This window comes from Mercenaria mercenaria, chromosome 4, assembly GCF_021730395.1.
Source record: "Mercenaria mercenaria strain notata chromosome 4, MADL_Memer_1, whole genome shotgun sequence".
NCBI classification, from domain to species: domain Eukaryota; kingdom Metazoa; phylum Mollusca; class Bivalvia; order Venerida; family Veneridae; genus Mercenaria; species Mercenaria mercenaria.
Window position 1 is genome coordinate 99,633,696 of NC_069364.1, and position 25,977 is coordinate 99,659,672.

The 25,977-nt window shown below is 34.5% G+C and overlaps 1 protein-coding gene across 1 annotated transcript; it reads left to right on the forward strand.

Moving 5' to 3' along the window:
- Positions 1–2,494: 2,494 nt before the first annotated feature.
- LOC128556550 (uncharacterized) lies at positions 2,495–15,833 on the forward strand. Its single transcript, XM_053542029.1, has 6 exons — positions 2,495–2,645; positions 5,696–6,094; positions 6,563–6,758; positions 13,579–13,763; positions 14,583–14,831; positions 15,702–15,833. Exons 1-6 carry the CDS (start codon positions 2,585–2,587, stop codon positions 15,812–15,814), a joined length of 1,203 nt encoding a protein of 400 aa, XP_053398004.1. The 5' UTR covers positions 2,495–2,584; the 3' UTR covers positions 15,815–15,833.
- Positions 15,834–25,977: the final 10,144 nt, after the last annotated feature.

Consider the following 25,977-nt stretch of genomic DNA (forward strand, 5'->3'; position numbering starts at 1 on the left):
ACGCTGCTACTAAGTTGGCTTTATAAACATGTGCCCAGTAACTCTACAAAGAGGTGCTCGATCGCATTTAGATACACTGCCATTGCATTTGAATGAGTCTTTTATAGCTCAATGGTATTTAAAGTGTACCGGCTTCTCAAGCGGGGGTGGGGGAGGGGTCTTTGGTTCAAACGGTTTAACGTCACCGAAGGCTGGACTTCCCTTATAAAAATGATAATAAATATTAAAAGGAAGTCACGTTTATGTGTTGCACATCTTGCACGTTAAGATGCTAGAATCAGGACATCTTCTGTATTTTGAATACTACTTGATTCTCCTAGAGGCAACTGGCTTGTATGGGCAACCGCAGCAGACTATGAATAAACTTAAAAACACATGCACACGCATTGCATTTGGTCAAGGTATTCCTATTATAAAAAAGATATATTCGTTTAAACTCTACACATTTGTAGCAACTCAATACAGTTTTAACTTAAAATATTGTTCCATATGAATATAAAAGAGCATCTCAATAAATAGGTATGTATGTGGTAAGTGTTATACTATAAACGACGAACCAGTACTCTGCCGCCGGCAAAATAAATCTAACTCTTAGCGCATAAGTGAACACGAGTTTAATTTTACGGCGATTCGACACAAAACGGTCAGCGCCTATGAGATATTTCAAAATGAGTAATTACGGTATAATAGTTTTATTGAACAGAACAGAACAGAAATTTTATTTAAGACTTGTACATAGTACATCGTCATACAAATAGTTCATAAATATAAATATTTTGTATCACGTGATGATGTGGTTGTTGCAAAAAACACAAAACATTTTTATACAGTAAAACAAAGTTAAAGGTACAAAGAATAGAGGATGAACAACAGTATCAATTATTTAACAGTGAAAGTCTTACAGACATAGCAGCTTTAACATATTTTGCTAAGTTTTTTATAACAGCATGTTTAGTGTTTGTAAACAATTGTATCATTTTAAACATACTAGGCCTTTGGTAAAAATATCTTTTAATATATTTCTTCCTTAAGTTTTCATAAGACGGGCATTTAAATAAAAAGTGAAACTCGTCCTCTAAATCTATCAAATTACAATGTAAGCAGTATCTTTCATTTCTAGGTATTCTGTTACGTGAATAACAACCAGTCTGTATTCTAAGAGAATGTGCAGATAACCGTAATCGTGTGTAGTACATTCTAAGATCAAAGGGTAATATATCCAAATATGGTTCATAAGATAAATCTTGCTTAAAATGTTTGTAATGATCAAGTACTGCACTGTTTGCTACAGCAGCATTCCATTCTTGAGTTTAACAATCAATGACACGTTGCTTTAAGATAATTGGAAACAGTTTTACATCTACTATATTAGAGTTTAAAAATACATCTGCAAATCCAAAATCACTAAGTAACTTTTTTACATTTGAAACCCAGTTAGTATGGCCATTTTTACAATCTCTTAAACCTTGTTCGTATGTTTTTTGCAATATGATATTATCTGAGTGTAATAATTTACACCAGTATTTGATTATTTTTACATATCTTGTTATATATAGAGGATATCTCCCTAGCTCGCCGTAAACACCTACGCTGCATGTTGAAGTTCTAACATTTAAAATACGTTTACAAAATTTTAGATGAATTCTTTCAATTACTTTCGATTTTGTATAACCCCATATTTCTGACGAGTAGTTTAGTATAGCACCAACAAAAGCATCAAATAGCTGGCATAAAATTCTAGGTTTTAACTTTAACTTATTACATTTTATTAAGAGTACATTTAAGGCTTTTAAGGCTTTCCCTGACAAATGTTCTTGATTCAATGCAAAAGTGCCAGTATAGTTAAACACTGTTCCCAGATAATTAAAGTCATTTACATTTTCAATGTTATGGCCATTGTAGGTCCAACACTCATTTGATAATAAAACGCTAATATTCAACCCAATAATAAACCTGAATGTCTCTTAACAGTTTTACCTACGGAACTACTTGTATATCGATTGATTAAAACGGAATTTTATAAACTTGCGAGTGTAACCAATCAAATTGTTTTTTTTTTATTTCTATTGAAACCCTACACTTTTCTTCCTTGTTGAAAGACAAATAGAAATTGATTTGATCGGAAGGGCTGTCCAAAATATTCAGTTTAAACAAAAGCATAACATTTAATAGAATTATTAAGTTAATACTAACGCCCAATCGCCAAATAGAAATAAAATAAAATAAAATGTTATTTTCAGTCATTTTATCTTTATTTGTAACAAGCAAAATATCAGGATCTCATCTATTTGTATACACGAAAATATACACACACGCACATCTATAACACTGCTTCGAACTTCAATCAACTGTTTTTAATCGCACACGCACACTACAACTGTTACTCAAAACAGTTTTAGAAAAGGAAGTCTTTAGAGTAATTTTCGGGACAGCCCTCTTAACACTTCTCATTTAAATTTCTATGAAAGGAAGCGAACACTATGTTGAATTTTGGAACACTACAATTTTCTTTTGCCATTCATAATAATTATAGTCATCAAAGTATGAAATAATAAGGTGGTTTTCTTTATAGTTTGAATACGGGATGAAAACATTAAAACATCTGGCTGTAGTATTCGTAGCTACATTTACTCTTGTATTCCAAGGTATGTTGACTTTTTATGTTTTAAGTATTTAAAAAAATAGTACGCAGTTTTAGTTTAAAGTACATATATAGCTACTAGCGCTGTAAATGTGCTTAAAGCAAAAATAAAATTCGTTTTGCTAAAGAATTATATGTTTTGGTAAAACAATTTGAAACCCGGTCTCTCGATTTCCGCATTGTATTTTCTTAACACGGGGGGAATCTTCAAACTTGAGTCCGAATGCATATCCCTATATGGGCCAGTCAGTGAGAAAATCTTTATTAGTGACCAAAAAAAAAAATAATCAAAATTGAGATAACAGAATATTCAAGAAGAACATGCGTTTACCTTTCAAATCTGATTTTTTTTATGTAATTATCTTCACTATTTCAAGAGCTACAATGCTTTTAAGGAGGTAGATTACCTTGTTATCAGGGTAAATTCAAATTAGTTGAACCGCAGCAATTTCTCTGTATTTCGTGTAATTAAATGCTTTAACTGCTACAATCTCAATTTCGTTATCTCTGTCCCTTCATGTACAATTTATATGTAGGTTTGAAGTACATAACACTCCAAAGGTATTTTATATTGAAACAAGAAATATCTTTAAAAATGATGGTCGGCGAATTGTAATAAGGAAAGAAGTTTATGAATTTTTCATCTAACATTCATCTTTCATCTAACATTTTTCAAATTGCAAAACTAAACACCGCACTTTAACAATTTAAATGGTTCTCTTTTAATTTTTCGCAAAGCTTTCGTAGGGTTGCAATTTTGTTTCGTTTATCCTTAGACGAATAATTACAGCAGTAGTTTGATGAAGATTCATGAAGCGGTTTATGAGAAGAGGTCATTAAACGTGTTTATATTTTTAGCTAAATTGGTCCCTATCCCCACTTGTAACAAAATAGCAGGAGACCTTACGATATTGTTACACATCGAGTTTGATAAAAATCTATTACATTTTAGTGGTTAATGCGAAGAAAGGCATATCTACTTTTAGCTATAGCGGTCCCTAATAGGGCCCAAGTTCCTATATAAATAAATTTGGAAGAGGACCTTATAATGATGCTCCAGACCAAGTATGACATAGATCCACCAAGCTGTTTATGAGACGCTGTATAAAGGCATTTCTAGTTTTAGCTCTAGCAGCCCCTTAAAGGAGTCAGGTGTCCCAGCTGAACAAAGTTGGCTGCGGGCCTAATAAAGATGCTACAAATCAAGTTTGATTAGAATACATGAGAAAAAATCAATTAAAGGATTTTTTTATTTATTATTTTTATTTATTTCTAAAATAGGCCAACTGATCCCGCTTTAACAAATGCATAATCGCTATTCATGAATCTTTGGACAATGACGTCACATCTATAAAAAAGTGAAGGTCAAGCAAAACATACAATTGTAATTATTTCAATATTTCTGTTTCATAAGCAAAGTTTGACCGTAGTCATATCACATAGATAAACTGTATGCAGCGTACCTTCATTTCAGTGTAATGAGATTCAGTCATTATATAGCATATACATAATAAAACAGATTTCAACTGAGTTCAATATTTGCATACCATACTAAAGAAAAATATTCATATATAATAAATCAGTTAAATAATTTATAACGAATATATCAAAGCAAACAAGTACTCATTTTAATATGCAATCTGAATAAGTCACAAAAGCAAGAAACCTTTTCATATACAGACGACAATTGTAACAAGGAAAATCTTTTAAAAAGCACTTCTCTACATAAAAGACTCTCATCACACCCTTATTCATGTGATACGCAGACCGTATTCAGCTATTTCTTTAATTTGATATATGTTGGTATTTGAACAGGTTTTTATCATATTTATTAAACTTACTTATCATTTTGAGATATATCAATATTCTTGCTAAATATACTGAGCCAAAGTTAGCTTTAAAACTGTGAACAGCGTAGTTTAGGATAAACGCTTTGTCTACATTTCACTCAGCGTAGCACAATCAACAGAGTGAAAGAAATTGACACTCTCGTCCAATCAGGCAGAGTGTTGCATAAATCTTCCATTTTGATAAATTATCTATAATGCGTTATCAAGTAGTTTGATTTGCAAACTGAAGTCACGTGGCATAGGTAACGAATTCGTTCTTAGACGGCGTTCGCCGAAAAAAGTAGGAAAATACTGATATTTAATACTTTTCAGTGTATTTTGGTTTCTGCATAATTGATAATTTTACTAGTATGCGCGTTAGCTTTCTAATATAAGCTTAAAATGTATATGTCGCGGGGCTCATGTTTCCATGGTAACGTATTTTCACTCATTTTTAAACAGCTATGTATGAAAACGAGTTTTACATTACCACTCCTCCTATTTGGTGATGGATAGAGTCCTTAAACCAGTATATCTGTATTCTCTCATACATCAAACCAGAAGATTAATTTAAGACTTGCAAACCCCAATCCTTGATATCCCACATGTAACCCCATCCCAAAAGTAACTCCCCCCCCCCCCCCCCCCCCCCCTCTCTCTCTCTCTCTCTCTGTAAACGTTTTCTATTTGATGTCCACAGTTTATTTAGTATACAGTCAACTCCAAATTCAGATCTGTTAAAAATATGTCAAACTTGAACGGTTTATAAAGAATTGACTGCAAGCATTGCATTGACTTATAATTAGATCTGATTGTTGTCACTGTAATGGAAATACATTTTTAAAAACAACTTTTTCTAATGAATGGCTGGACTAGATGGATTTTTTTTCAGACTAAGTATGTAGGATTATTATAATGTTCTCTTTCAAATGTATTCAAATGGGGGAAGTTGGCCTCTTTTAGGGGTTGCTAGGGCTTAAAAGTAAAATACCTTTTAATGACTACTTCTCATGAACTACTCAATGGTTCTTCATCAAACTTGGTCTGTAGTATCAATATAAGGTCATATCATAAATTTGTTCAATTTGGGGTGTTTGGCCCCTTTAAGGGTCAGACTGTTACGGTCCTCCTCAGGTGGGCGACTTAGGTCCATGTGGGCATATTGTTTGAATACTGGTAAAAAAATCTATGTTTGTATGAAACAAAATCTTTTTTCTCTTTAAAGTAAAATGTCAGCCGCAGAGCCTCCAAGCCTATCAGTCCACGTCAGCTTGTTCCGGCTCGTATTCGGAAGAAACCAACATGAATGCAACATGTAATGATGGACACGTCATAGCTATTGGTGATCTCACGGTGGGTGCCAAACCAGACTCTGCTGGCTGTCCTGCATCTTATAATGCATCATATAACTTCTCTCTCTGCTGCACTTACAACCAGAATACTGACTGTGTATTTCCGTTATTTGCCGGAAATACGCTGTATCACGAGAACTGCAATGGGGTGTCGACCTGTTATAGACAAGTTCAGGGACAACGCATCGGTGACAACTGTGCTTCCACTATAAATGGAAATTTTAGCGAACCCCTCAGTCATTTTATGTTCATGGAGTTCTTCTGTATAGAAGGTAAGGATTTATTAAGATACTTGCATGCTGGCTATTATTGTGTAAACCAGGGTAGAGTAGTGACGTCGCGCTCTATGGATAGAATGTGTAGGCTATGCACATTATCATACCGGATGAAAATTCAAAGAGCATCTTGTTTTGAATATAAATTAGGAGATTTAAAGTACACACTAGCGTGTATATAATATATTCTGTAATAAGTTTTGGCCTCCGTGGCCTAGTGGTAAAAGCCGCGGATGTCTAATTACTTGTCCTGTGTTTTCGAGGTGGGTTAGAGCATAGGTTTCGGAACATGTGAGTAAAACATCCAGCTGGCTTTTGGAATGAAGTGTCGGAGGTTCTAAATAAGGTCTCCCTTCGCCATTATAGCTTTAAAGTCACCATATGCTTTGACAAAACACAACTGGAATTCCTATCAATTAACAACATTTTAGTTGTTTTATAACCTAGATGAGATTGTTATTACAGAAGATAAAATGGTCGACATGTGTTCAGGGCCGACTACTCTTACTAGAGAGAATACCGAGCTATACATTTGGAACAGAGATTTTCCTTCCTCTTCCATCCGGCCGACAGATACAAATTGCAACTGTTCTGTTGAGATAGACAACTGTCAATCAGGAATATCCATTTACAACATATACAGACAACTTACTGTGACCGGGTATGGCTTTTATATTTTTATTCCATAGTGTATAATCTTCTAGTGCAAAAAGCCAAATATATCATTCTACTGGGTAAAATTATTTACCCATATTACGCAACGTGTAGTTTGCACGGAACACCGAAAATTTAATTAGCGGACAGTCGAAGAAATTTTTTCGCAAAATTGAAGGCTTTAAGGGCGTTTTTCGGTGTGCAGATTGTGCATGAGGGTGATATAACAGTGGAAGATACGTATTACGTCGGACATTTATATGACATTTAGTGAACTGTGCTATTAACAGTGGCTGATTTGAGTGGCCGCGTGGGCGGTGGTGACTTTCAATTCTCCCTGGTAAATTATCCGCAAATCAAAGCAAAGGTGTTAGCGGCTACCATTGTGTGTGAAAAGTGTCAAATCATATTAACTCTTGTATGGTCTATATTATCAGATTGTAATGATGAGATCTGGATCTGAAGATGGAAATTCTGCTGAAGCTGAGGAATATGTGGAATCAATAATGGGGTCTCAAAGAATTATACAAGTGAACACTCCGGCAAGGAGTGGGCGTAAGCGACACCTGTCATTACCCTTGTCTAGTGAAGCTAATGTTAAAAAGGCTAAAAACGGGGATTGTGAGTCAGACGGTGAAGGTGAAGTAAATGCAAGGAGGGTTCTGAATATGGATGGGCAATCCTCAGCCCGGAAAAACATTATAGTATCCCAAGCAGATGTGCATGTTGATGCAAACCCATCCATTGAACATTTGATAATGAAATTGTCTTCGGACGTCCACATGATGTATGCGGCGCTTAGTGAACGCATTGATAAAATGGAGTCTGGACTCGAACAGAAAATTGCAAGTAAAGTTTCACAAATTTTAGACAAGAGGGTAAACACTGAACTTAGTCGAATACGCAAAGACATTGATGCAAGGATGGATGATTTTAAAGAGGCGATGAAAGCTGAGTTCACTGCTGAAATGGAGGAGGTTAACAGTAAACTGTCGTCTTTACCAAGTGTTAACACTCATTATCAACAAGACATTGAGTTAAATATAGTAGTCCGTAATCTGTCACAATCAGAGAATGAGGATACTACCAAAAAAGTAGAAAAGCTGTTTAAGGACGGTCTTAACTTAAGGAACATTTCAGTGGTAGGGGCGGAGCGTAAATCAAGTTTGAATAATAAGCCTGGAGTTGTTGTGGCTTCTTTGAAATCGTTGGAAGACAAAAAAAAGATTATGTTAGCTAAGAAAAAGTTGAAAGACAGTAGGCAATACTCGTCAGTGTATATAAACAATGATAAATCCAAAAGTGACAGATTAATGGAGAACAACTTTCGTGCTGTTCTGGAAGCAATTAAACATAAAAACTCAAATATAACCCTACAAGGTGGTAGAGTTGTACGACTTGACCAGCAAAGTAGGGGTACATCTAGGGATTCATCGTTTCAACAGGGAGACTCTAATAGTGAGGATTCTCGATCTCGAAATAGAAACAATAATGACCGGCGTTCTGAATCTCAACCGCAAAATACAAGGAGTGATTCCAAAAACAACACGTGGCCATTATAACAAGCCGTCCAGAAACGGATATCGGCATTCAGCGCGCAATCGCAGATAATTGACATCCGGGTTTTGGAATGTAAGAGGATGGAGTAGTAATAAACAGACTGATAATTATAATTTGAGTGCTAATTGTGTGTTAAATTATGATTTTGATATCATTGGTATAGCCGAAACTCATCTCCAAAATGGTGCTTCAATTGAACTTCAAGGATACAAGTGGTTTGGTCAAAATAGGAAAAACATTCATAGAAAAGCAAAGACTGGTTCTGGGGGAATTGGATTTCTTATTAAAAATTGTGTTTTAGATGAATTTGATGTTACGGTTTTAAATGATGATTGTGAAGGCATTTTATGGTTGAAATTAAGTCATAAATTTGATAATTTTTCTGTGCTACCATGCGTTTGTTATTTGCCGCCGGAAAATTCTTCACGCTTTTTTGATGTGAATGTCTTTTTTGATAATTTGTTAGCACATTTCTATGAGTACCAGAATTTAGGTCTTGTTTACTTCTGTGGAGATTTTAATAGTAGGTGCGGAGATCAGGACGATTTTATAGTAGGTGTCGATAATATTAGTAAAAGAGATGTAAAAGACTTCAAAACAAATTTTTATGGTGAATTATTCATAGAATTTTTGATAAATACCAATTTGTGTATGCTTAATGGTAGGAGTGATTATAACGACTTCACTTCCATTTCCACGAAAGGTATGTCTGTCGTGGATTACTGTGTTGTAGGGCATAACTATTTGTCTATGTTTAGAAATTTTAAAGTTATTCGTACATTGGAAGCAATAAGTAATTGTGGGGATACATGTAAGTTCACTGCTGCTGGGATACCAGATCATTCTATTTTGGTATGGGATATTGATTACAGTTGTTATGTAAAATGTATAACCACTAAGGTTGAAGGTGATACTATTGATTATTATGATAGATTTGATCTACAAAAGGTGCCAGAGCAGTTTTTATCAGATGATGTGAGTGTTGATAAGTTAAATAATGTCATACACAAGTTAGAACAAGGATTACAAAGCCAGAAAGATATTGATTGCATATATGATGAGTGGTGTAATATTGTTAAAGGCTCTATGTATGAAAAGTTACCTTTTAAGAAAATTCCTACTGGGGTAAATAATAAAAGGCGCAGACCAGGGAAAGCATGGTGGACTCCTTACCTCTCTGAGTTATGGTCTCAGTTATGTATTGCTGAAAGAAATTATTTAAAATGTAACTTAGTAAGTGAGAAAAAATAGGCTAAAGGTATCTTATGTAAATGCACGGAAGGTTTTTGATAAAAATGTACAGAAGGCCAAAAGAAGGTATTGGTTTTTGGCACAAAAAGAATTGATCGAAGAATGTAATATCGACCAGTCAAGATTCTGGAAGTCCATAGGTAAAATCGGAGTTAATAACAATAACTCAAATTGTATTCCAATGGAAGTTGTAAACACTGATGGTTCGACCACTTCTGATACTACATTGGTCCTAAATAGGTGGAAGGCTGATTTTAGTAACCTTTTTAAAGTTAATTCCGACCGGGATAATGATGAAAGTATAGGGGTAGATAATGAAGAGTCAGTTTTGTATGCAAATTCTTCTAATGAAGAAATCTCTATTCATGAAGTTAAACAGGCCATTGATAGTGCCAAAAGTGGAAAAGCTGTAGGTTTCGATGGAATACCTGCTGAAGTTCTTAAGAATGATGCAACTACCATATTTCTTCATGCTATTTTTAATGTTTGTTTTAGCAAAGGTATTACGCCAACTATTTGGGGAAAATGTATTATCAAACCAATACCTAAGTCATCCAGCAATGATCCTAGAGATCCATTATCTTACAGGGGCATTGCACTGGCACCAGCTATGTATAAAATGTACTGCTTTATAATTAATCATAGACTGTCCAAATGGGCAGAGGATAATGATAAGATTGCGGAAGAGCAAAACGGTTTTAGAAAGAAAAGAAGCACTATTGATCAAATCGCTTCTTTAACTAATATAATCGAAACCAGAAAGAAACAGAAACTGTCTACATTTTGTGCATTTATTGACTTCCGAAAGGCGTACGACAGTGTCAATAGGGCAAAATTATGGACTAAATTGAGTCAGTTAGGGGTTAATGGTAAACTGCTGACAGCAATTAAATCGCTTTATTCTTCCGTGTCTTCTTGTGTCCGTGTCAACAATTTGCATACCGATTGGTTTAATGTTAACTGCGGTTTGAGACAGGGATGTATTCTTTCCCCGCTATTGTTTAATTTATATATAAATGATCTTGTCGTGTATTTGAAGTCTTTTGAAATTGGAATTAACTGTGATAATGAAAAAGTGTGTATATTAATGTATGCTGATGACATTGTTCTTATCACAGAAAATGAAAATGATCTGCAAATTTTATTACAAGCAGTTAATGACTGGTGTAATACATCGGACATAAAAATTAATGCAAGTAAAAGTAGTGTTGTACACTTTAGGAGACCTTGTTCTCAAAAAACAGATGTTTTATTTCATTGTGGAGAGGAAATGATACATGTTACGGATAAGTACTGTTATCTTGGACTGTTGTTAAATGAACATCTTGATTATGATGTCACGGTTAAGGCAGTAGCAAAAAGTGCCAGTAGGGCCCTAGGATTACTTATTGCTAAATGTAAAGTAGCCGGAGGCTTTCCATATGATGTGTATACAAAACTATTTGACACACTAGTCTGGCCGGTAATTAGTTACGGGGCTAGTATTTGGGGTTTCAAGCCATTTTCATGCATCGAGGCTGTCCAGAATAGGGCTATGAGATTTTTCCTTGGTGTAGGTAAATACACCCCAAATACAGCCTTGATGGGTGAAATGGGCTGGAAACCGGTTTATGTTCGACAAATAAGTTGTACTAGTAATTTCTATGTCAGACTTTCAACAACTAATGAGTCCAGGTTAAATAAGCGTATAGCACTGTGGGCTGAATCTAAGGCAAGTTCCTCATGTAAAAATTGGTTTTATACTGTTTGTAACCAATACAGAAAAGTGATTCCTAGTTTTTCTGGTGGTATTACTCAACCAATCTCAAAGCAGTTTGTGTCAGACATACAGACGGGTTTATTTAATAGTTATAAGGGAGAATGGAGAACTAAACTGAACAGCAATATTGGTCCGTCCCGTAATGGCAGGAATAAGCTTCGAACCTACTGTTCGTTTAAAAGAGAATTTCAAACAGAAGAGTACTGTAAATTAATTCTCCCTTTACAACATAGAGCTGCGTTCAGTAAATTTAGATGTGGTGTGGCACCTTTGCGGATTGAAACAGGCCGATATGAAAATATCCCAGTGAATGACCGTTTGTGCCCATTTTGCAACGAGGTTGAGAATGAGGTTCATGTATTAACAAGTTGTAAACTATATGAGGACTTGCATTTTGAGCTATTTAATAAAGCTAGGGAGGTTGTTAGCACCTTTGATACTCTTTCGGCTGAAGACAAAATGATTGTTATTTTATCTAATGTTAATATGGTTAGGTATTCTGCCAAAACCTGTTTTAATATACTGCAACGCAGAAACTTTTTTATTTTTAAGTAATGTATTATATACTTCTTTTTAGTTACCCTGTCATAACTACACCAAAAAAAAAAGATAAATGTTAATCTTTTTTTCATTAGTTTAGGGGGAGTTAAGTATCTTAGTGTCTCTAACTTTGGTTTTATATGGTTCTTATGTTCTCTTTTATTGATTCCAAGTTTAAATGAGTTGTAGTCAGAGGTTTTAGCCTTGGATTAACAGAAGTATATGGTTAATGCTGTTAATAAGATAAGGGTTAGTGACGAAAATGTATTTTAGCATTTTAAATATTACTTTACCTCATTCATTTCAGAGATAATACTTTATTGTACGTATATACTATGCATACACCCACACTATATCACAACACCACCACAATACATCATACCATGCTACACTAAATCCACAACACACACACCATACCGCACACACACCACACTACTCCACAATACATCACACCGCAATACATAACACTATACTATACTACATCCACAACACACACACACACCATACCACACACACACACACCACCACCACCACCACCACCACACCACACCACAATACATCGCATCACACCACACTACATCCACAACACACACACACCATACCACACCACAATACATCACACCATACCACACTTATACAACATACATGCACACACAAACACACGTACAGGGACATGAAACACTCTCAGTCTTACATCATAAAAATATATTATTTGCCAAAGGTTTTTTTTTTATAGTAGTTTTACTGTGATTTATCAATACTTTTATTTAAACATAGAACGTGTGTAACATTGTATGGTATGAGACATATGTAGTCTCTTGTAATTCTATATAGAATGGCCATTTACCTGTATGATATGTGTTATTTTATATTTGTATGTTTGTATAAAATGTAAATGGATGAGACTATAATAAATGATCTAATCTAATCTATAATTATGAAACGCTTTCACAGAAAATGCTTGGAAGACCTTAAAGTAGGCCTATCGTCCACTGCGTTTGTCATTACTTAGTTAAAGCAAATATTGCAAGAAACGAACTTACTTACATAAAGCACTAATTATTTTCTCGTTTTGATCAATTATTCATACGATGTGCGTTGTGTCCATAGGATGCTTTAAAGGTTAAAATGTTGTTTTTTTAAACCATGCTGAAAGGGTTAAATATTTGTTGTTGTATTAATTAAGAAAATAGTATAAGTTTCATCCACAGGTTGCATTCCCTAGTAACGACTACCTAAATGTAGTAATCCATACTTTTATTACTACAAACTGTTTCATTCTCCACTTTAAATTATATAGTATCTACGTATTTTTTATTTAAAACTGCTTCATTCTCCACTTAAAGTCAATATTGTTTTTAAAGAAATGTATACACACATATTTCATTCACTTTGTCTGGTCTTAACTTGACGATTCCATAATATTCACAAAATAATACCATATATTTGTCTGTAAAATGTCCTACTACATGTGTTTAGTTCCCTGACTTATACGAATTACATTTATAATTTTGTTTGTATATAACGATGTACCAATATGTGTACAAGTCATCATAATAAACTTTGTCATTTCTTGTCTTTATATGCTGATAAATACATTACAAAACATTGGAATGGAATTATGGCCTTCACATTCAGGTAGTCTCTGTTTACAGGTGATCTTTATCCCAGGTTTGACTGTACAGTAAATTTGTTACATTAAAATATTGTCTTTCAGCGCTGGTACATGCAACCGAACGTTACGAGTTGGTGATTTTGAAAACAATACAATCCTGTTTGCGTGGACATGTGATGACGATACGCTTGATTTTGAAAGCAACACTGTCCAAAACACATACATATTAATTAATTTCGAGAATCAACGTAATGAAACGGATGGAAAGTTTTGGCTCGGATTTGGAGGTTTTAAACTTTTGTTTTTATATTATTTTTAGTTTAAAGGCACTGACCTCCAGGTTGTAGCTAAAAATACTTTTCTTTAAAACTGAATTTTGGTAATATTATGGATAATCAAATATTAGTTTTTGTCTGTCTTAAAAAAGCTAACTCAAGAAAAGAGATGCCAGAATCAGTAATCGAACCCTGACCGCCGCGGCAACAAAAATCTTCCCCGCTGACTTTACCGATCCACCAATAAGGAATTACGTAATTAACGGCACTTATAATTAAGGCAGTTTATCGTAAAGCGTTTCAAACGTTTTTCTATTTAAATGGAAAACAATAGTAAAAACAACTAATTCTCATGTGTTTCCATAAGTAATTTTAAAAGTTTCAAACCTTTCTTAATCCTGATACCTAAAATGCTCTCTTTACACCGGAATTGCCTGACCCGTCGGCCGTCCCACAAGGCCGTCGCCTCGGGAACACCAGTTGGGTGGCTCCTGGAGCGGAACCGGTACCCCACTGCTCAGACTGTTCTGGGCTGGGAAGACCCGCGATCGCGCCGTGCGACCACCGCCCGTGTGTTGATGATGCCGCGGCCTGGGTTGGTCGGTTTCGTTTTGACCAGGAACGCAACCGAAGCCTGGCGGCCGGGCGAGAGGCTGGGCATGAACACTCTCGTGTGATCGTGCGATCTTGAGGCCACTGCCTTTAAAGTTACTCATTTTACATATTAAGAATATAAAGTCTACCTAAATTTTTTAGTGAAAGAGTGGCAATGGAAATCTTTAAGGTAAATATTTGATGAAATATACTTCATGTGTATTATTTTCTCAACAGCAACCGCAGAATCTAATATCACAGTCAGCTGTCCACCTACAGCACAGCAGTACTGTCAGCAGACAACTTCAACAACAACTTCAACAACCACGGTAACCACGGTAACCATGACAACCATGAATATGACAACAACTACAGAGACGGAATCTTCATCTTCCACAACTACTTCAACTGAGCCTCCAACCACACCTACAACGGCAGCAAAAAATGAAACAACTGCCGCCGGAGTGACGTCGTCAGACCAGAAAGGTATACATGTGCACATATGAGAACTCTGTTTTATATTTATTCGTGTTTGCGTATATATATTTTTTTAATCCGTGTACACATAATGGTAACATTAAGTGTCTGCTTAAATTTGTTCCAGTTTTAAACTCGCTACACTGAATACTTCACACTGCTTCAGATTTGGGTTTAATCAGTATATTTTGAACATGTTTGACTAAATTGTATGAAAAATTGTATGGTATTCTAAATTTTGATATTTCGGACGCGTATTGAAATTAGAACGACATCATACACGAACGTGTATGCGTACCAGTACACGTACAAAGTTGTTATCTATCTCTAGTGTGGATTTGCAATCATCTCTCACAAAACTGTACTTGTGAACCATATCAGAACAATTCTGGACAGATACCCTTTCTTTTGGCGTTTGGATCAGTAGATCAATGCTAAATACTATACTGATATTTCATGTACATTATGAATGCCTCAGTATCTTCAAGTAATTTATCTTATTATACATCTTTCCTAATTTGAGCCGCACCACGAGAAAACCAACATAGTGCATTTGCGACCAGCATGGATCAAGACCAGCCGTCTGGTCAGGATACATGCAATTCGATTTCAAAGCCTATTGCAGTTATGGAGAAACTGTTAGCGAACAGCATGGATCCTGACCAGACTGCGTGGATGCTGGACTCACGCTGATCGCAAATGGACTATGTTGGTTTTCTCATGGTACGGTTCATTTCACTAAAATATGTGCAAAAATTGTGATCCGTGAACATTTCGCTAATTGCTGCCGGAATTCCTGTATATAAAGAAATTAATATATATGCAAAATCCGAGATTTTATAAGTGCATTTTTAATTTTCATTTCTGTTTTATGTCTAGATAATAACTTACTGGCGGCAGTGATTGTTCTGGGAGTGCTGGTGGTTCTGTTGTTGATTGTAATTGTCGTACTGTCGTGTTGTCTCTACAGAAGATGCTGCAATAAAACATAAGACGATGTAGAAAAAGGTTAAAAAACCCAGTGCTTTTAATTCTGAAACTGGCATCAGTCGTTAGAGTCATTAAAAAATCTCCCTGCTGTCAAATCCTCCATAAAAGTGTTTTGATTACATTATGTCAGATGTTTGTTGAGATAAAAGAAACAAAAATAAACTTTTCACCGAATTCCAGTGTCAGTATAATACAGTGTTCCGTTTGGACCTTCCGTATTTTTAGTTTTGACCTCCATACTTCGAAAGCTGAATTATCGAAACTACGATGATGAAAGTGAAAAACGCTATGACAATAGTCGAAATCACAATCGTGGTTTCGTGTATTCATCATTGTACCTTCGACTTTCGATAAGATGTCATGCGCACGAGATAAAATGTCGTGCACTCAAGATAACATGTCGTGTGGACCAGATAAGATGTCGAGTGCATGAAATAAGATGTCTTGCTAATATATCGAGCGCACGAGATAATATGTCGAACACTCGAGATAAGATGTCGTGCGCACGAGATAAGATGTCGTGTGCACGAGATAAGATGTCGAGTACATGAGATAAGATCTCGTGCGCTCGTGATAGGATGTCGTGTGCAAATAATTTAATCTTCAAAAAAGTAAATGCATATCCTAAACATACCACCGTTCAAATGCATCATGAGATAGGCCGTTTACAAAACATTCAGCTCTAATACTCAGGGATGTGTAGAATATTAACCAACATTCAAATAAAACTATATGTATTTTTATACTTTTTTAATTTAAAATATTTATATCATTGACAATATTTACTGTTTAAACGACGTTTTTAGAGTCGTAAATTTCTCTAACAGCAATCAAAGGTATTTTTATTGACTACTGTTATACAATGCAATCAAGTGTAGAAGTACATACATATGCGTTTTTCCTTTATTCAAATACTCAACATTTAAATAGACGAGCGTTGGAATTAATATGTATAGACAATTATAAAACGAATCAGTCCACTGGTTTCCATTGAAAATTAACAGGTACTTCCTCATTGTATATAGCGTATATTGACGCAGTTACTAATACAATGTACCAAAAATAATCGTACAAAAGCACGATCATTTATTTCACTTCCTAATGGTAACATGATCGAGTATCAATAGAAGGGGAGAAAACTGCAAAAATCTATTCAGTTCAAACATACCATTGCTTAATACATTTGTTACATTTATTGTACAGATAACTTCAGAAAAAAACAAGGATGCGTATTACTGAAATGTTTCTATGTGTTATAGGTTGCCGGTGATAATAAACAATCACCACCGCCACCTGATGTGACACAAACGAGACCAGACTTAAAGCAGTCAGCTTACAGTCCTTCACCAGAAATTGTTGTTCCTGTAAATGCAGTAGACGTTGGATGTCAGGTTCAGATTGATCAAGTGTACACCAAGGAAGGTCTCATGGAACAGGTTATAATACAAAAGGCTAAAAATGCTACTACAAAAAAATTGGAAACAACGATTAAACATGCAGAGATTGGATGTCAGGTTAATCTGTTCCCACCTGAGATTAAAGCAGACAAGAGCAAAACAGAAGACGGGACAAACAGATTACCTCAGATACAATTAATTGATAAGGAGACTTTAACTTTATCAATATCGCAGTCAGACAGACAGTGCCAGACAGATGTTCTACCAAAAAAAAGTCAGAAAGTTCAAGCAAATATGTTAATAAGCACTCCTGTCAAAATTGCCAGCTGTCAAACGGATACAGTCTTGAAAGATGACGTCAAACAGGAAGAAGAATCCAAACCATTAACAACTGTGCCAAATGGAACCATTCCAACATCACCACGTGATGAGCGTAGTGCAATTCCGATGAAATCTGAATGTGTAATTCCACCAAACCATCGGAACAAAAGGAAGACAAGGAAAAAAAAAGAATCATTGAAAGCGATGAAGAACCTGATCTTCGTATTTCAAACATATCTCCAGCAAGTCTAGAAGCTGTCACACCAGAAATTAGACATGAATTTCCTGCAAATCAAACATTTTTGTATAAATTGGAAATAGAAATGGAAGAAGATATGTCTGATGACAGGGATACTGAAGTTCCTGGAAAGTATGATAAAGATGTCCGAACAATTCATGTAAGACCGGAAAGTCCGCCGTCAGACGACCTCTCTGCTGAGGTAAATCATGTACTTAAAATCCGAAAAAATATAACAAATTCATTCTTTGGAAAAGAAAGATATGAGGAAAAGTTGATTAGAGCGATCAGTAAACAATCCAAGAAAGTGCGAAAGAAGAAAAAAGTCAACAAAACTTACTCTGAATGCTAAACATTAGACATGACCATTTGATAAAAGCTTTATTTATCAAGTGTGATTTTTTCAGCCAACTTTTAGGGCATTAGATTAAAGAGACATGTCTTTTGATGAATATCATTATTTTCTTTTTTAAAGGGTATAAGAATTTACAGTATTATTAGAGAATGATGAGACAATATTGTTAAGTTTTATGAAGTACGACTTCACTCTATGATAAACAGTTTTTAAATCCTGCCAGGACTGAACTGTTTTGATATCTGTCTTCTGGTCTGTTTCGTCGGGCCCTAAAGGGTGTTTCTCTTGTTGCTCTGTCTTCTGAAAAGGCATTTAGTACATACGTTTTTGGTTCTTAAGGTTTGCTTTTTATATATTTATACACGAGCATTTTTGTGTTTTACATGCCATGCCTTTTTGTTTCCATTACGTGTGTTAGAGTTTCACCTGGAGGGGATTACTTTTATTTACACTGTCCCGTGTCTTTGGAACAAAATGGGGGTAAGTGTGATGTTGGGTGCGCACCATAAACCGATTAAAGCTCCCCAGTGGTGTTTTTGCCACTGACCGTTCCTAGGCGGCGCCCCACTGTGTTTCTTTGTTTGTTCGTTTTGTCCTAATGTGTTGGTTTCGTGCGTGCGTGCGTGCGTGCGTGCGTGCGCGCGTGTGTGTGTGTGTGTGTGTGTGGTGCACGCGTCTGTGTACTGTGGGGAGGCTGCGTTTTTGGTACGTGGCATTCCCTGTTTGATATTTGTCTTTGTTTTTTATATTAAATTACTTTTGCGTGGCAACTGTTTTTGAGAGTTATCACTCTGCATTCTTCATGATAAATCGTTTACATACCCCAGTTTTAAACCACAATATTGTGGTGAGCTAGTTTTAGAATTCATTTATTTTTAAAGTCAAAGTCAAATGGTTTCGACAGGATCAAAAATATTTTACTCTTTTTTTTTTCGATTATCATTAGGTTTCTTCAGCCCCTACTACATGATGGGATAATCCCATTTATTTTCAAATCTTGATATATACACTTTTGTTTTCAAGGTTGCCAATGCTGCCAAAACAGTATATTTAGCTTAATGGGATGGGGTATTAATAGAGAATAAAATAAATTTAGCCAATGATTATGTAATGAACCTTTTGATTACGTTTCGTCGATGTTGAGATTCATCATTTGAACATGACTCGAGTTATTCGTCACTGACTCCGTTGAACAAAGAAGAAAGTCTTGCATTGTATATCTAAGAAAAAAAAACAATTCCCAAATTGTGAGTTTGCTGTTGAATAAAATCATTGTTTGGCGAATGATTTATAAGATAAGGTCGCCATCTGTGTGATATTGTAGGCTAATATGCATCTGAGGGACAAATGAAATGAAATGATTCTATTCAAGTACAAATCACTGTTGGAGATTTCAATTCCAACACGACATAGACTTCACCATTGATGACATCCACCAAACGTATACTTATTTATTGTCGTACTCATTTTCAGCGCACTATATCTGATTTATTTTCTTGTTTCCCTTGTATTTCAAAAGTTAAGAATCTTGCATATTCGATGATATTAAAATCATTCATGTCTGCCTAATTACGTCGATTCATGTTTGTTATCTTAATCCATGGCAGTCATGACGAAATTATAGACACAAGTCTTTGTGGTAAAAAATGAAGCATTTTCAAATTAATTCCGTCTAAATTATTCATATATGTATCTATGAAATTACGTTTTAAAACTGTGACTTCGATTTTTAAAACGCTGTATTTAAGATGTCTTTTCCTGGTGCAAAAATGTATGTGAAAACTTCAAATTGCTGTATATGCGAAACTACGATCTACGTATTGTCCGCATCGAGAAAAATAAAACAAAACTAGAAAATCATGTCAGATAAAGAAAGTACTAGGTACTATTACTTGAAAATGGTTTTCTTTGCATGTTGGACAGAATTTTTCCGTGGGAAGAAAAAGCTTAACTGAACGGATTTTACCTATTGCGTTAGGAACATTAAATAAAGAGCGGCGAATGATACTAAATTATCTGTTTAGTCAATATTTCATATGACGTTGCGTACGTTGTTGGCGGACATCGGGAATTTGTAAGTTTCTTACACTTCAATGTTTCATGAAATTCGTTTTAGAAATACGGTTGTTTATCTTCTTATATCACAAGAAAGGCAAAACAATCTCCCTGTTAGTAAATATGATCGCATTTACGTTTCACAATTAGAAAAAATTTAATTCGACATAGAATCATAGAAAACAACACTAAAACGTCATGTAAGATGTAACAGAATTCACCAATGCGCATTATTTAACGGCTTGGTAAATTCATAAAATTATTTTTTCCGTCAAATAAGAAGACTCGGTGACGTGACGTTAACTATATTTGACGTCATTGCAGTCATTTGCGGTTCAATACTTCCTGTAACAAACAGGAAGCAAAAGACAGATCCAACTTAAAACGTAAGATTTAATGTCTTCCCTCGACAGGATTTGTTAAAATGTCTGTATTTTCTTTAAATATTGTATGCTTTCTATAATATTTATTTTGACAAAAAGTACATAAATTCTACTTTTGAATTAGTAAGTTTTTGTTGTATATTGACTTTGATAATGGCGTTTAATATATGTATACTTTAATCTAGCCGCGATGTCACACGTGTCAAAAAATGCAAAAAATAAAATTACCAAGTTGTTACGTGCCGAAATATTTAAAGAAATATGTATTTGTTTACAAAACAGCGACTACAGTCTGAAAGTACATACAATTGTCTGTAAATTGATATGCATAAGTCTTACGTTGAATATGAATTAAATTTAACACATGAAAATTGCAAAATCTAGCCGAGATGTCACAGCCGTGAAATTAATGTAACGTCGACGTTACGTTTGAAAACTAAATAATGTAATGTATTACAATTGTATCTAAACACCGCAATATAATTCACTGTCTGATAAATAATTATATTGAATAAATATTATATAGTACATCTATATCAAATATTTCCTTAAATATCGAAACGACATGATTTATGAAAACGGTAGTCCAACCACCTCAAGTAATCCCTTTAACGTCTAAACGGCTAAAAACGACGATAACGTCAGTTACGCTAATGTACGCCAACAATGAGCGTAACGTCATATACGAATCTCGCTTATTAGTGGTGTTTAAGTTATCTTTTCCATTGACAGATATACTGGACACTGAAACAAATGGACCCGTTGTCAAGTAAGAAATAATTTATAGCAAAAGCTTTATGCAGGATGGGCGGTTATATTTCGAGCGCAATAATTTTATTTGTACGATGTATTATCACACTGGTCATAACTTTATCAGATCAAATGGTTCCAACGTTATTTGAGCAGTGAATTTTACGCAGATCAGATGGCGAAATATGGCCGATACTATAATTTTCCGGTCTTGTAAGTATGATTTAAAGGAATTTCTACCCGTTAAATAACGAATCAAATGAAAACGATGGGTGCAACTGAAGCGCAAATTTGTCCATTTTAGCACATGGGTCTGTGTCTTACTTTTTCTCATACAAAAAGTCGTCATGATGTACATTGGAACCACTTGATCTGATAAAGCTATGGCCAGTGTGATTATACCATACGAGTGTATAGATAGTGTTAAAACTCGGCTGTGCTTTAAATTATTTCAATTCTAATAATGCCACAAATGAAGTTCATTAAATGTGACACTTAGCTTATTAGCAAATAAATGTTTCAATTATTTTGCTCACTTTTTTAACATTTTATATCTTTATTTACGTCTCATTCTTGCATATGACATATAATTACAGTGTACATTTACAACGAACTATTGCAAGACCATTCTATTAAAGAATTATAAGAGACTGCAAATATAATATAATTTCTGTACATATCATATAAAATATTCAAATAATTTACATTTAAGATTCATGAATAACAAGACTCGACTTTTCACGGTGCTTGCCAGTAAAAGGGGCATAAATCTCTCAAATTTCTAATCAGAACTAAGGGAATTGTTTATAATGGGGTAACCTTTAATAGTAAACGAGTATTTAATTATCAATTCAATGGCTTGATAGCAACAGAGATCTCGGACATTATGTAAGAGGTAAAAAAAAAACAAAGGCATAACTCTGTCAACACTGAAATCAGAGTTGTGGGGATTGTTTCTCCTTGGGTAGGTTTTGCTAGTAGAAAAATATATGAAATTCTAAGTCAAAAGCTTTGATAGCAACAAAGATACTTGACTTTATAATTATAAAAACTTAAAAATGAGCATAAATCTTTCAAAATTCAAATCATAAAATCATAACTATGAGGATTGTCTCTCCTGGTGCAGACGGTAATAGATAAATAGATAATAATTATATAATTGTAAGTTCTAAGTCAATAGTTCTGATAGTAACAGAGATATTTATCAAAATCTTTAACCAACGATACGCCAACAAGTATGCCAACACTGGTGTGAGTACAATAGCTCTACAAGAGTCGAGCTAAAAACTATGTGTAAAAACCGAGAAGCTGGCATTAATCTGGGCCTTTCACTGGCCTAAAAACTGCCATAAAACGATTCAGTTACCTAAAAAACTGATAGGCCAAAACAACACTAATGTGTATCTGGTAAAAAACGGTTTAAAAAAATCAAGTATTATAACAGATCAGATCTGTTGTAAACTGATTAATACCAGTCTCTCGTTAAAACATACTTTTACAACATTTAATCTTGTAAGATTAAAACAAACATGGTTTAAACAATTTGTTCCATTACTAATGTAGCTTAACTATAAAAGTGGTATTTACATATCACATTATAGATATATTACAGTTAAAATTAACTAACATGAACCACAAAGCATCAAATTAAGATTTAGTGAATAATTGTACTGTTCAGTGCAAGACCCAGTCCCATCCACCAAAGAAAGAACAACACTTCCATGAATGGCAAAGCCAGCAATGACCGTGCCACGTCAGCCCCTAACATGACAAACCAAGTCCCACTTTGAACACATACAATCATTTGTTATCCTACATACAAAATTATAAAGGACTTTAAATAATTCGATAGATCACAGTTAATAATTGAAATTTTCAAAATTGAATATCGATTTTCAATAATATAAATGAACGTATGTTGATGCTTTATGGTGCACTAACTATACAGCATGTTGTTTCTGGTTTTTAAAGTCATATAACAGGTTTTGGCACTTATTTTTATCATGGCTTCATCAGATAGTACAAATACCATTTTTTCTTCATCACCTAGGTTATTATAATTACTATTAACTTCACAGGCTTTGGTACATAGGTCAGTCTGGAAACTTTGATAGGCATTACAGTGGAATAAAACATGTATTTCATTTTCAACACTATTCCTACAAAAAGGACAAAGACGCAGGTTTTCAGGAATATTCTCATATCTACCCGTTTCTAGTTTTAGAGGTGCAACACCACATCTAAACTTGGCAAATGCAGCTTTATGTTTAGCTGGAATAAAAGCACTAACATATTTTTCCAGTACGAAGTCATGTTTAAACATTTTATAGGTTCTCAGTTTATTTCTTCCTCTACCAGATGGACCAGAATCACAGTTAATAGCTTCTTTCCATGAAACAATAAACCTTTGCATAGAACAAGTTACAACCCTATCACAAAAATATTTAGAAGAGGTTGTATTACAGTTAACAAGCATATCTGACAAATTTATATCATTCATATGTTTTCGTACTCTAAACTCCCAATTTTTACATCCAGAGTTACTCTTAGTATTACAATAAGCAAAAATTTTTTGATTAATTCTATCATTATCCATTATACTAATTCTATGCCAATGTTGTGCAACAGTCTTCCATTGTTTAACAACTGGAGGTTGCCAAGCAAGCTCCCAATACACAGCATTATTAGGTGTATAACGACCAACTCCCAAAACAAAGCGCATTGCTCGCAACTGTACAGCATTGATGCATGAATAAGTTTGCGTTCCCCAAACAGAAGCACCATATGAGATTACTGGCCAGACGGTGCTGTCATAAAGCTTAGTAAAAACAGCATATGGCATACCGCCAGCAGACTTATATTTAGCAATCAATAAACCAAGTGCTCTACCAGCACTTTGTGCAACACATTTCGCTGTGACATTAAAATCTAAAAATTCATTCAGCAATAAACCAAGATATGTGTATTTGGTTGTTACCTGTAGACTATGATTGCCACACATAAATTCAAATGAGGTTCTTTCAACTGACTGAGGTCTAAAATGAACAATTTGACTTTTTGAAGGATTAACCACCATACTATTTAAATCACACCAGGTACTCAAAATATTCAGCATAAATTGAAGGTCATCTTCTGTCTCTGCTAGTAATACTATATCATTTGCATATAACAGAATGCATATCTTGTCATTATCAACCATTATACCTTTATTTGCAGATTTTATAGACACAGCTAAGTCATTTACAAAGAGATTAAAAAGCAGAGGAGATAAAGAACAACCCTGTCTAAGACCACACTGTACATTGAACATATCAGTATATAATCCATTAATTCTAACACATGAAGAAGCACTACTATACAGTGATTTCAGTGCTACAATCATTTTACCCCCAATACCAATATTTGAACTAGACAGTTTATTCCATAAAATACTTCTATCAATAAAATCGTAAGCCTTTTTAAAATCTATAAAAGCACAGAATGTGGACTGTTTCTGTTTCTTTCTAGTTTCAACAATGTTTGTTAACGAAGACAAGTGGTCAATAGTACTCCTCTTTTTTCGAAAACCATTCTGTTCGTCCACAATTATTTTGTTAATTTCGGCCCATTTAGAAATTCTTTCATTTAAAATTGAACAGTAAAGTTTATACATTGAGCAAGAAAGTGCAATGCCTCGATATGAAAGAGGATCACGTGGATCTAAAGTACTAGACTTGGGGATAGGAGTAATAATAATCCTTCCCCATTCTGATGGTACAACACCAGTATCAAAACATATATTAGAAAGCATATGCAGAAATGAAACACAACCATCATTATTCAGAACATCAACTGGTATAGAATCAATACCACAGGTTTTTCCTAATTTTGCTTTATTAACTGCTGCTTTGACTTCCATAAATGAAATACCAGCATTAAGAGAATCACTCTCAATCATAGAATTATTACATTGTGGATTCAAAACATTATGTGCACCATTATTTCTTGATAAAAATAAACTACTAAATTCTTGTTTCCACTTCTTTAAAACTGTATCAACATTATTAGATACTAAACCATCATTATCTATAACTTCCATTGGTATTGGTTTCCTTTTAATTTGAGCAATACCTATTTTGCCTATGGATTTCCAGAACTCTTGGTTATTTTCACATTCATACAAAAGCTCTGTTTGGACAGAGACGCAATATGCCCGTTTACTTCTTTGAACTTCACGATCAAAGGTCACGAAAACAGACTTCAACCGTTTCTTAACAGATGCATTATTACATTTCAACCAATCTCGTTCTGCCTTTGTCTGAGAAATCCATAGGTTAGATAGAGTTTCACTCCACCAGGGTTTTCCAACCCTTCTATTTTTAGTGTTAACCCCAGATAATATATTTACTGTTTTTTGGTCTAATTTATCATACATTTCTGTTTTAATAACAGAACAAATGTCGGAATAGGCTGCATCAATATCGTGCTGATGACGTTAACTTTGTTCTAGTTTAAAAATTGCATCATGTAGTGATGTTACGACTGTGTCAGACTTCAAGAAGTTATCTGGAATATTTTTCAGGTTAAATTTTTCATATGAAGCACTAGGACCATGTTTATATGAATCACCACTAGTAGTATTGTTAACAATCACATTAGACAAATCAAAAATCCAAGACAAAATAGA